This window comes from Lissotriton helveticus, chromosome 9, assembly GCF_964261635.1.
Source record: "Lissotriton helveticus chromosome 9, aLisHel1.1, whole genome shotgun sequence".
In the NCBI taxonomy this organism is placed as follows: Eukaryota; Metazoa; Chordata; class Amphibia; order Caudata; family Salamandridae; genus Lissotriton; species Lissotriton helveticus.
In genome coordinates, this window is record NC_136070.1 from 577,454,182 (window position 1) to 577,467,026 (window position 12,845).

The 12,845-nt window shown below is 44.5% G+C and overlaps 1 protein-coding gene across 1 annotated transcript in view; it reads left to right on the top strand.

Annotated features, from left to right (window-relative positions):
* LOC144781602 (nuclear RNA export factor 1-like) overlaps positions 1-12,845 on the top strand; it is a 954,052-nt gene that overhangs the window by 305,871 nt on the left and 635,336 nt on the right. The window contains exons 6-7 of the mRNA XM_078660537.1: positions 6,477-6,566; positions 6,726-6,795. Coding sequence (XP_078516663.1) covers positions 6,477-6,566; positions 6,726-6,795 — 160 coding nt within the window. The remainder of the gene's footprint in view (positions 1-6,476; positions 6,567-6,725; positions 6,796-12,845) is intronic.

Consider the following 12,845-nt stretch of genomic DNA (forward strand, 5'->3'; position numbering starts at 1 on the left):
CATGAGTACAGTAACGGCCTTGCCCCAACTACCAAAACCTAAGAATGTTTCTGGTCCTTCCTCTGCCTGCGGGCCGAGGTCGACACCGACAAAAAGTTTCGAGCACCCCGCCCGTGGGCCTGGTGCTGAAACACAAAGAAAAGCCTTCCGGCTCGGGATCGAGTCGGCCCCCTATCGGTACCGACCCAAAATCCTCAGCGCCGAAACCAAGCATGTCCATCCCGCATCTTTGTCGAACCCTAAATCTTCGGTGCCGAAGAGTTCGGAGCCGAAACTATTGATGCCGAAAACTACAACTAAAGAGAAAAAGACTCCAACAAAAGATTTTCGTCTGATGTTCCACCTCTGGATCCGTAACAAAAAGAACTGGTTATCAACCCAGATACTGGACATATTCATGCCAAATTACTTGAAAAAAGGAAATTGGCACATCAGGATGATATTCCTCTAAAGAAAAGGAATATGGTTGCAAACCTATCACCACCTGATATTCCACCTCCTTCACCTACTAATCCTCACCTACTTATTACCCCCTCTAATTTACCACCACCACCACTATCACCTGACCCACAGGATGATGGGGATGGGGATGGGGATGACAACAGGCCACAAGATGCTGATCCATGTGAGGATTATAATACTGATCCGCTTACAGACCCTGACCCTGATTTGTATCCATCTAGGCCATCACCTCTTGATGACAATATAGTTTATATAGAGCTTCTTAATAGGGCTGCCCGCTAACATGGGGCGGAATTTCACAAAGCAACTTTAGAGGAGGACTTCTTATTCGAGAAATTAAGCTCCAGTCAAAAAACAACACTCACTTTACCAATGCTTAAGGGGATGCTTAAGCATGCAGATGAGGTTTTCAAAGACCCTGTGTCAGGGCAGGAATAATCACGCCCACGGTTGAGAAAACCTATTAACCAGCACCCACTGACACTGCTTGCATCAAAGGTCAACTTCCCTTAGACTCTTAGGTGGATTCTAATGCTCGTAAAAGAGCCAATTCGCTAACAGGTGAGGCCCCTCCTGATAAAGAGTCCAAGTTAATTGATGCCTCTGGTAAAAGGGTAGCTTCTCAGGCAACTAATCACTGGCGCGTTGCCAATTCTCAGGCTTTGCTAGCCAGATATGATAGAGCTTGTTATGATGAGTTGGAAAAACGTATCCAATATGTGCATGATGAGCATAAAGCTAAGGCAAATGATCTCCTACAAGTAGGAAAACTCCTTACCAATACCTCCCTCAAATGTGCATTAGATGCAGCAGGCAGCAGCATGTGCAGTAAACACAAGTGTGTTGCTATGCAGACACACATGGTTAAGAATATCAGGTTTCAAACCTGAGGTACAGGCCTCTATTCTTAATCAACCTTTTTGACAAGGAACAACTATTTGGCCCAGCAGTTGACACCTTGCTGGAAAAAATGAAAAAGGACACCGAGGTTGCAAAGTCCATAGGTACTTTACAATTACCTGCTAGTAGAGGTTCCTTTCGCCGCTCCTTTTACATGGGTGGTTCCAAAACTGTTACCACAGAAAATCCCTCCTCCTCTTACAAGGGCAACAATCAATCACCCTCATCAGGAGAATATTTTAGAGGAGTTTTTAGAGGAAACAATGGTAAGGGAAGAGGCAGAGGCAACTCCACACTCCCTTCCCCCGCTAATAAAAAACAGTGACTTGCTTCCACTACCCTCCGATCATTCCACTCCTGTCGCGGGGCGTCTCTCTCAATTCCTCCCTGTCTGGAACACCATCACCTCAGACAAATGGGTTCTACAAATTATCCAATATTGTTACTGTGTGGAACTTACAGACACTCCCTCAAACATTTGTCCAAGATCACATGCAATGTCACAGGAACATCTCACCCTTCAAAAAAAAAAAAAAGAGGTACACTCTCTACTAAAAAAAGAAGCAATAGAGCCAGTGCCATTAGAACATCAAGGAACCGGAGTATACTCCCTATACTTCTTGATTCCCAAGAAGTGCGGATCTCTTAGGCCTATACTGGACCTCAGAGAACTCAATCTATACATTCAATCAGACCACTTTCACATGGTCACTCTACAAAAAGTACATCCACTCATTCAACAAGGCGACTTCCTTTCCACTCAGGACTTAAAGGACGCCTATTTCCATATCCCAATACATCCTGCTCATCACAAATACCTAAGGTTTGTGGTAGTAGGACAGTATTATCAGTTTGAGGTGCTCCCTTTTGGAGTAACAACCGCACCCAGAGTTTTCAGCAAGTGCTTAGCAGTAATCGCAGCTCACCTTCAAAGACAACATATTCACTTCTTCCCATATCTGGATGACTGTCTCATAAAAGCCAGCTCGCAAAAAAGCTGTCTCCGTCACACTCACATAACAGTGCAGTTGTTCCACAATCTTGGATTCACAGTAAACCTGCCCATGTCTCATCTACAACCATCCAACAGACAGGTGTATCTGGGAGCCACAATAGATTCACAAAAGGCTTTGGCCTACCCCAATCCGGCCTGAGTCCGCAACATGCAGGCTCTGCTCTGACAGTTTCAGCCTCATCACTCATTGCCAGCTTGAGTGTTCATGCAGTTACTAGGGATGATGGTGTCTTGCCTACTAATAGTCCCTTACACAAGACTTCACATGAGTTCCCTTCAAAAGTGCTTGGCACGTATAAGGAACCAGGCTCAGGGTCGGTTATCGGATCTAGTGTTGGTGGACGGCCGCACTCATCGCTCTCTGCAGTGGTAGAATACACAAAACCTTTGAAAAGGACGGCCCTTCACCGACCCGGTTTCACAGGTAGTGCTAACATCAGACGCATTGCTCACTGGTTGGGGAGCTCATCTCTAAACACATACAATTCAGGGTATGTGGAGCCTGCAGCTAAAACAGCTCCACATAAAACATCTAGAGCTGCTAGCAATTTTTCGAGCCCTCCGAGCGTTTCAAGTTCATCTTGTAGGCAACGCTGTCCTGAGCCGTACGGACAATATGACAGCAATGTACTACATACAAAAACAAGGGGGGGGACACACTCTCTCCAGCTGTCACAACTAGCACAGACCATCTGGAGATGGGCCATACATCACAGAATGTTTCTCCTGGCAAAACACCTTCCAGCAGTAAACAATCAGATTGCAGATCTGCTCAGTTGTCAAACACAACAGATCCATGAATGGGAACTCCACCCTCAAGTTCTTCTCCCATTCTTTCAAATGTGGGGCTTTCCGGACTTAGATCTGTTCGCCACAAACCTAAACGCAAAATGCCCAAACTTCGCATCCAGACATCCACACCCATTGTCCTAGGGCAATGCACTATGGATGAATTGGTCAGGGATATTTGCCTACGCTTTTCCGTCTCTCCCACTCATTTCGTTAGTGGTTCGGAAGCTCAGACAGGCGTCACTGACATTAATCCTAGTTGCTCCCCCATGGGCTTGACAGCCCTGGTTCATAACCCTGTTGGAGCTCTCAGTAGTTTCTCACCAAAAACTACACTTCACTCTCAAAATGCTCACTCAGAGCCATGGAGAAATAAGACATCCAGATCCCAGCCATCTCAACCTTACAATCTGGTACCTGAAATCTTAGAGTTAGGCTACCTTAATCTGCCGCCAGACTGTATAGATATTATCAAAGAGGCTAGACGTCCTACCACAAGGTCATGCTATGCAGTAAAGTGGAAGCAATTTGTTATATACTGCAATAACAATCAAATAGATCCACTGGAGGCTTCAGTTCAAAACATCATTTGCTTTTTACTACATCTGCAGCGTTCCAATTTAGTGTACTCTTCCATACGCTTACATCTTGCTGCAATAGCTGCATACCAACAGAACAGACAACATCTGTCTCTTTTCAGAGTGCCTGTCATCAAAGCATTTATGGAGGGACTTAAAAGAATAATTCCTCCAAGACTTCCAACTGCTCCAAAGTAGAATCTCAACATTGTCCTCACCGAGCTAATGGGTCCACCATTTGAACAATTGCATAAATGTGAAATACAATTTCTTATTTGAAAGGTAGCTTTCCTCATAGCTATCACGTCTCTGAGGAGAGTGGGTGAGCTTCAGGCACTAACCATACAGGAACCATTCTTACAGATGCATCAAAACAAAGTGGTTCTGCAGACCAACCCTAAATATCTACCAAAAGTAATTTCTGCCTTTCATATCAACCAAACTGTTGAGTTGACTGTGTTCTTCTCTCAACCAGATTCTGTGGCAGAACGTGCTTTACTCACTTTAGATGTGAAAAGAGCTATTCTTTACTATATAGAAAGGGCAAAATCTTTCCGCAAAACAACTTTTTATCACTTTTGCTCCACCACATAAAGGCAATCCAATATCAAAGTCAGGCATTGCAAGGTGGATAGTCAAATGCATTCAGATATGCTATGCGAAAGCAAAAAGAACTTTAACAATTCCCCTTAGAGCACACTCCACTCGCAAACTAGTGGCTTCTACGGCATTTATAGGAAACATACCCATAGATGATATCGGCAAAGCTGCAACATGGTCTACACCTCACACATTCACAAAACACTAGTGTGTAGATGTGTTAGGAAGACAGCAAGCTAGTTTGAGCCAAGCAGTTTTACGTACACTATTTCAAACCACTGCAACAGCTTAGCCACCACTTTGGGAGATAACTGCTTTGTAGTCTATGCACAGCATGTGATCTACAGCTCACATGCCTCGAACAGAAAATACTACCCAGTATGCATCTGTTCTTGGTATGTAGAGATGTAGAGTCATATGCGCCCACCCGCCTCCCTGGGTCCCTATACATGTTGCCGTTACATCTTACTTAGATACATACATACATACATGGACACCTCTTACTACTCTTACTAACTCCATTATCACCCTCTGTGGCAAACAATCTATCAATGGAGTCGATGCCCATGCGCACTAACATCGTAAGGAGGAGTCACCTACCTTGTGACTGGAAAAGACTTCTTCGAACAAAAACAAAGTGCAAACATCCAGACCCAACACCAGAGAGCGGTCTATGCACAGCATGGGACTACAGCTCTACATGCCAAGAACAGATGCATACTGGGTAAGTAGCATTTTCCTTTCTTCACATCCTAAAACATAGCAAGCTTCTTAAACAAAAAAGCAAACTCTCACAAACTTCACCTAGATAAAAAACACGTATCACAGCATTCCTAAACAGGAAGAAAGTGCTGTTCAACAAAAGGCCCTCATTCATGCGTATACCCTATACTCATGATGCCCTTCGATCCAGAATTGTGTTCTTGTGTAGTGTCCTATCCATAACTGCAAAATAAAACTTAAATCAATAAACCATGAAGTTAATTGTTCCAATTTATAATCTAAAAATCGGCAAGGTGATGGATGGAATGCTTGAACTAATCTCAGCCACTACAATCACCCAGGGTCGCATCCTCCTCCATCGTTTTTTGCCCTTCTTGCTACTTCAGTTTGGACCCAGCTATAAGCATATGCAAATTGCCTGTGTTCGGTTCATGGAAGACCTGGCTTGGCAATTCGGAGTTGGACAGTTCTCATGAGGAGCAGGGTCAAGACTGATTTGCATATGGCTTGGTCCAAACTGAGGTTGCATGGTGGTCAAAAAATGATAGATTGGGATGCGGATCGAGCGATTGCAAGTGGCTGATATAAATTCAAGCATTTCATGCATCACCTTGTTGTTTTTCCATTTTATAATTCCACATCTTCATCCGGAATTTCCAATAGGACATTACCCGTGACTCGTACCATGTATAAATCAATTAACTAATTATTTAATAAACTTTTACATAAAAACTCTTGCAATCTTGTCCTCCAGGATTCACTGTTACAAATCTATCCAAAACTACTTGCATTGTTATACCTGTTTCATATCACTGCCTCTAAAGTGTGGATCCTACTTTGCTTAAGTATCTGAAAACATAAAAGAGCAGCATTAGAGTATGCTTTAAAAAAGTGTCTAGCTGCATTTAATTTGGGATATATATCAAACTTGTGTTTCATTTGAATTCTCATACTTCTGGAAGTCTATCCTAGATAACCTTTATGCCAGTGTATTTCAAACAATTAGTAACATCCTTTAAATGTCTTAACAATGTTACCTTACCAGTCCATGAATGTACATACGTTCGGTATCCTACATCAAGTGGTGAAACAGGCTACCATATTGTGGTTTATAACCTACCATTACTACAGCTCTTCAGCCAAAGGTTTTCTTATTTGTCCTTGTAATCAGGTCATTGTAAAGAGCATGACACCATACTACTCTAAAATGTTGTCCTCTTTACTACACTTTTCAAACCTTTCCAGTAAATTCCTTTGCTCATCCTCACACTGCCCTGGCTAGCACCTTTTTCACTCCTTAGCGACTGCTGTTCCACCTTAGCACTGCAAGTTTTGTTCTAGTCATGTGTTTACATTCCCTGCCGTATTATGACTTTAGCTAATTAAAATTGTTTCTTCCCTTCTTTTAGCTGGCGCTATTAGTGGACCCTTATAAACCACCACGACGTATACTGAAACAATTCAGAGAATTGTTGGCCGAAGATATTGTGCACCTAAAGGTGAGTCAATTCAGTCTGTGTGTTTGTTGAAAAGGAGTGTCTTCTTGAAGTATTGTCTCATGAAGTGCTTACTTAGGTACTTTGCCACTCCTATTGTTGCTACTGGGGAATCTTAGTGGTAAGGATCTTTATTTCAGTTGATTCTCTCTTGTCTTCCAGCTCTGTATGAGTAGACGGTATGATGGAGCATTGCAAGCATTGGATCTGAAGGATCTCTGCAATGATACAGGTACTTCAAAATGATTGTAAGAGTGACCTTTCTCTAGCAAGATCGGAAGAGGCACATGTTTGGAACAGTGTTGGATCCTGACATCTTGGTGTATTGCTTGATCTCATAACTGAACTGTGAATTATGGGGGTGGGGTTTGTCAAAAAAGTGTTAATTCGCTAATAAATGTGACATTGTACGATTTTGAATTTGCACAAGATTTGGCAGAGACTATGAAGGATTAGTTTTCTATAGGTATGTCAAGTTTAGTGTGAATCTATAAACTGAGGTGGGAAGTAGTTAAATTATGAGTTCAATACAATTTTCACTTGCTTATCATTTTGGTGCTATTTGGTAGATCTGTCGCAAGTGTGACAAATAGTTAGCAAGTGATATTCAGTGTAAGTTTGAGTTTCATTAAGATTCTATGGCTGGGGGAGAGGACGACTTCAATAGTTTTCATTTACTCCAAACCAAAACTAAACAGAACGATGGACTAGTTTGTTAGCACCTCACTTTATTACTGCAATTTAGTCTTTGATAATTGTGCACAAATCATCCAGATCTTGCGCCCTAGTGCCACTGAATGCAGATTTCGATTTTTGATGAAGGCAAGGAGGTGCACCAAGAAAGTAGATTCAGTCCATAATAATTTCTTCAAGAAAGTTCTTTATTCAAAAGTTCATGCACATTCAAAGAACAACCAGCCAACGCGTTTCGTTCCAAAATAAAATGATGGAACTTTGTCAGGGCTGTAACAAATAACATAAAAGACATGAAATGACTGAAGGACACAACTGATGACATAAAAACTTAGTTATCACTACCATCAAATATTGACATGTGAATTAAATCACTTCTCTAAATTACATTTAAAAAAGCACATAGGACACAATACAACATGACTAATAACTAAACAAAAGATTTTTTTGTTTTGTATGAAACCAAGGATACATACACAATGTGAGTAACAAAAACACAACTACATGAAGACTGACATGATAGAGACATATTAACAAAACACCTACATGAAAACAGGATGAGTGACGACCTATTTGCAAAACTCTTTAGCAAAAAACAGTTTGCAAGTGTTATCCCTTCGTTTGACCAATAAATGGTTAATGTAAGTGAGTACGTTGTATCAAAAACTGGTGTGTTTATTTCATCCATTAGAGACACTAAACCGTGGCGAAAGTGATAGCGTAAATGTTCTACAGGGATTTAATCACTAATTTGATGAATATGAAAACCAATTTAGAATAGCTGAAAGAGAAAGACAGAGAATAGACAGAATAATAAACATACAATTGCAGAAAAAAACAGATGCTACAGGAAAGCTAATCAAGAGTTTATTCCTGAGAGGCTAAAAACAGCGAAGTCAGATGATAATCTGAACTCTCACCTCTATAATGTAAAATTCTGGCGCGCCGTAAGGATACATCTTAAATCTGATTGTCGCCTTATGATAGAGGTAGGTTTCAGGTTTTTACAGCTTGACACCTGGTATGAAAAATTATTTAAAAACTTGTAATTAGAGTAAGGATAAGGTTTATATTAAAACAACTGTGTAATTCCAATACCCATAGACTTAAAACTCACATCTGTGTCATGTGTAACTAACAACTATGTTCTAACTACCCTATAACTACCATAGATCCGACTTCTCCCAGGACCTAAAACAACAGTTATCTAAGGACATTCATCCTTCCTGATTCTATTCCCCATGCTATGTAAAGCAACTTGTCCCCTCCATTTACCGAATAATGGTAACTTTGATAACAATCTAAGAGTTGCTTTGCTTATTGTGGTCCCCAGCTACACTGCACAATGAGACACGAAATCCGCAGAGTTTGGATCTTCAGCATAGTTTGGCCGCATTGCAAGTACTCTAGTTCGTTGCTATACCGACCAATTTCCAGCATGCCTTTCAGCGATTCATCTGCAGTTAATGCTTGCCACGATACCCTTCCTCTTCACACACCTAAGCGAGGGAGTTTTAACTGTATCTGAAAGCTCAGAATATCCTACCATAATAAGCGTTTTCAAGCAGGTCTTAAAACAGCGTCTTTAGGTGATGCTGGCCCCAGTAGCCCCGCTCTAGATAAATCACGTATTACACTCAAATGCAACAGTTAAAAAGCCTTGCAAAATAATCAGATTGCTAGTATCTAAACAAACCCAAGATTTAAATCTCAATCCACCAAAACGAAGTTAGCAAATTTAGCCTTTCTCCCAACATACCTTGCCAAGTGTCTCAATTCTATGTCAGGACTGGCGGCGAGGATTATGCCTTCTCTCTTCACTTTATCAAACAACAGCCATTTAGAACAACAAGACTACATTTCCCATGAACACTAGGGAAATCTGTAGTCAAACAAAAAAATGTCCAGTTCTCCTTCAGTGGTTCTGTTTAGTTTTGAAAAACGCGCCCTACTGACACGTTTAAATACTCCTAACTAACAACAGGTGATAATATGTGATGTCATATATCACCTGATGCACCGTTGGTTTCACCTCCTAGTGTATTGCCAGCTATCAACAATAAGTTTGGCCATCTTTGAATGGCGCCAGTGGCACCTTAAACCAAGAAACCCCAGCTCATAATTATTACATCAGTGGAATGTGGCATTATCCTGCTTACAAAAGCAAACTGTTTACAACAATCTACCTACAACCCAAATGTACGGTGTGAGATGCTGGGTTTCTGTTGCAGTAACCCCCCACTTTTAGCCAGACTACTGATGCACTTTGACGTGATGTTCTTTTCCCAAAACTGTACCCTGTACACTCAATTGGCACTCTCTGGCCGCCGGTCAGCCCCTGGTAAACGATACCACAGGTACCCAGGGCACTGTGACCAGGTAAGACCTCTAAGGGCTGCAGCACTTAATGTGCCACCCTTAGAGGTCCTGTACCTTTACACTGATACACTGCCTTTGCAGGCTGCGTGTTTTGGTGCATAACAAAGTGAAGTCGACATGTCACGCATCCCTGTGTGCCATGCCTACAACCCACTGCCGTGGCATGGATCAGTCACCCCTCTAGCTGGGTGCACTATACCAGTGGTGAGGGTACAGGTGCATGAGCCCTGTACCCCCACAGTGTTTGTCCATTCTTAGATATTGTAAGTGCTGTGCTGCCATTAAGAGTATATGGTGCTAGGAGTTTGTCATTACGAACTCCACAGTACCATAATGGCTGCACTGAAAACTTCTCAGCACATTGAACCCACACTGATGCCAGTGTGGGATTTAATGAAAAATGCACTCAGAGGGCATCTTAGAGATGCCCCCTGAAAAATGAGCAGCCTCTGGTGGGTTCCCTATCTGAAAGAGACACGTTAGTGATAGATTCCTTACCTTAGAATTACCCCCAGGCGTCAGACTGGATCCGAAAGTATTCATCAGCAGTTCCCCTGCGCATCTGCAGGTGACGTTGTGCGGCTCTGCATCCGTCGTAGGCGTTGTGATCACCGGGATGACGTCGCAGCAGCTACTTAGCCGCCGCCCTCGCGCTCTGATGTCAGTTCTTTCTTTTTCGACGCCAGCAAGCGCAGATCCATAGAGGGCGGTACCCCAAGTCAATTTTTGATTGAGTTTTTGGGGACTTTTGTCTCTGTCTTTTTTGAGTCTTTGACTCCTTATGTATAGGGATGCCTGGTTTCAAGTCTTGCTAGGTTTGTCCCCGCATGATGTCAGTGATGGACACGCACTGCGAGTGTCTCTACTGCCTGGGGCGCGACCATGACCCCGCGTCGTGCCCTGACTGCCAGGCCATGGCTCCGAAAACTTTGTAGGAGCGGCCCCGAAAGTTGCTTGAGGCCCGGAAGTCGACTACGCGCCGATCAAGGTCCCGGTCCAGTGGGAGGTCGAGGGACCAGTCGCGGAGCTGCCACCATTGTTCAATGAAGTCTTCCCACTCGGGGTCAGGTAAGACGAAGCACAAGAAGTCGAAAATGCGACGTCGCTCTTCGCCTTCCCCTAGCCTGTCGCGTGACACGGCTCAGGGTGCGGGTGGAGCCTATGCAGTTGCTGTCGGCCTACCCGCCCTTCCCTGGTCCGTCAGCAACTCCGGCCCAGCTGCAGGAATTTGGGTCAGACATGGCCCGCAGGGCCCGCCGGCACGCCTTCGGGCACCGCGGGTCCGACTGGGGGTCCTCGCCCTTCTTCGTCGGCGTCACCGGCCCAATGTCGTCGATGGCTCCTGCCTCGGTGTCGCGAGACCCCCATGGATCCATGCATGGATCCATGCATGGATCCCAGCCAATGTTGGTTGACTTCATACGACCGGCATCGACGTCTACGGCACTGCTGTCGGCCGGTTCCCCTGCCGATGTTGTCCCTGACTTCCACCCCGACATGGAGACTTGCCGGACCGGTGTCGATCATTGCCAATGGGGAATTTTTATCCCTTTCTCCATCCTACTCCCTCTTTCCCACCTGCCCAGCAGGTTAGGGAGGGCGGGGGGACTGGGAGGGGTCTGAAAACCCTCTTGCAGCCCAATGCGAGTTAGACTCAGACTGGGCAGAGGATTTGGGGGACGCTGGTGATCTGGATTTCTCGTCAGAACCTGGTGCACTGTCTCCTTCTACCGTGGCTACGGAGGAGGGTGGTACTTATTCAATGGTGTTGCGTAGGGCAGCAGAGGCTTTCCACCTCGAGCTCCCTACAGTGTGGCCGTCAGTACTAACCTCCTGACAGAAGTGCTTCGGCCAGCGACTTCCTCTGCAGAGCCACTGCTTCCCTTTAATGATGCACTTTCAGACGTCCTTTTGGGCACCTGGTCCAGGCCCAACACAGGGCCTCCTGTGGATAGGAACGTGGCCCGACACCATCGCCCGGCGACCCCATTTTTCCCTCCCAACACCCTACCCCTGAGAGCTTGGTTGTCCAAGCTTCTGCGCCAACAAGCACATTACCATCAGCACCTCTGGACAGGGAATCCAAGAACATGGAGCACTTTGGGAAGAAGATTTTCTCTTCCGCCAGTTCAGGCCTGCAGTCTGTGAACACCGCATGCCTCTTGGGCCGTTATTCTTCCCACTCTGTGTGGGATACAGTGGCGCAGGTGCTGCTTCAGTGTCCGGAGGAGGCCCGGACGATGTTCTCCCAAGCCATTGCTGAGGGGAGGGATGCAGCCAAGTTCATGATTCATTGTGGCCTTGACACCGCCGACTCGCTGCGCAGAGCGATTTCCACGACAGTGGTGCTACGCTGGCACGCTGTTGCGATGTTAGTCGTACTAGTAACATGAAACCACTAACCTCGGAAGGCCGCCCGGCAGGAACGATGGAATGCAGAAAACCCCCCGTTTCTACCCCTGGACTCACCCACACACAGAGTGATATCAACACTACTATGCGCCAATGCACCCCGGGGAAAAGGGAAGTGGATAAAATAAAAAACACTGCTAGAATAGACAGCCCTTCTAGTCCTGCTTCTGTTTCATCAGAGATTGACGATCTTCACAGAAGTGTAGGAGTCCTCTACAAGGGGGAACTGCATAGAGGATGAGATAAGGAACTAGAGGTTAGATATAACGGGATAGGCACCTTGCACATCAATCATAACACATAATACCTCACATAACGCACCAACGAAACCTAGCAGTTTTCTATGAATTGCAGAACAGAATCTAGAACCTCACAGTATATCATCAGCAACCTCAAGCAGTTCTCACTTAAGATTACAATGTAGTATTGGTTCTGCAAGTGGCAGGATTATGTGCCCAATGGAACCACAGATTGTGGTAACCTCTCAGCCGTCGTGGTGGACAGACTAAAACAAAATCAGCAAGACTGTAGGCAATACGAAAGTGCCCCTGTGCTTAAACAAATCAGCAAGGTAATGAGGAAAACAAAAGCGCTCCTACGCTGTAACCAAAATCAGTAAGGTAATGATGAAAGCAAAAGCGCTCCTGCACTGTAACCAAAATCAGCAAGGTAATGATAAAGGCAAAAGCGCTCCTGCGCTTTAACAAAAAACAAAAATGGAAAGGCGGAGAACCACTAAAGCGCTCCTGCGCTGTTCTCCCCTTTCGAGACCTAAATACCTGATATGAGCGCTCCTGC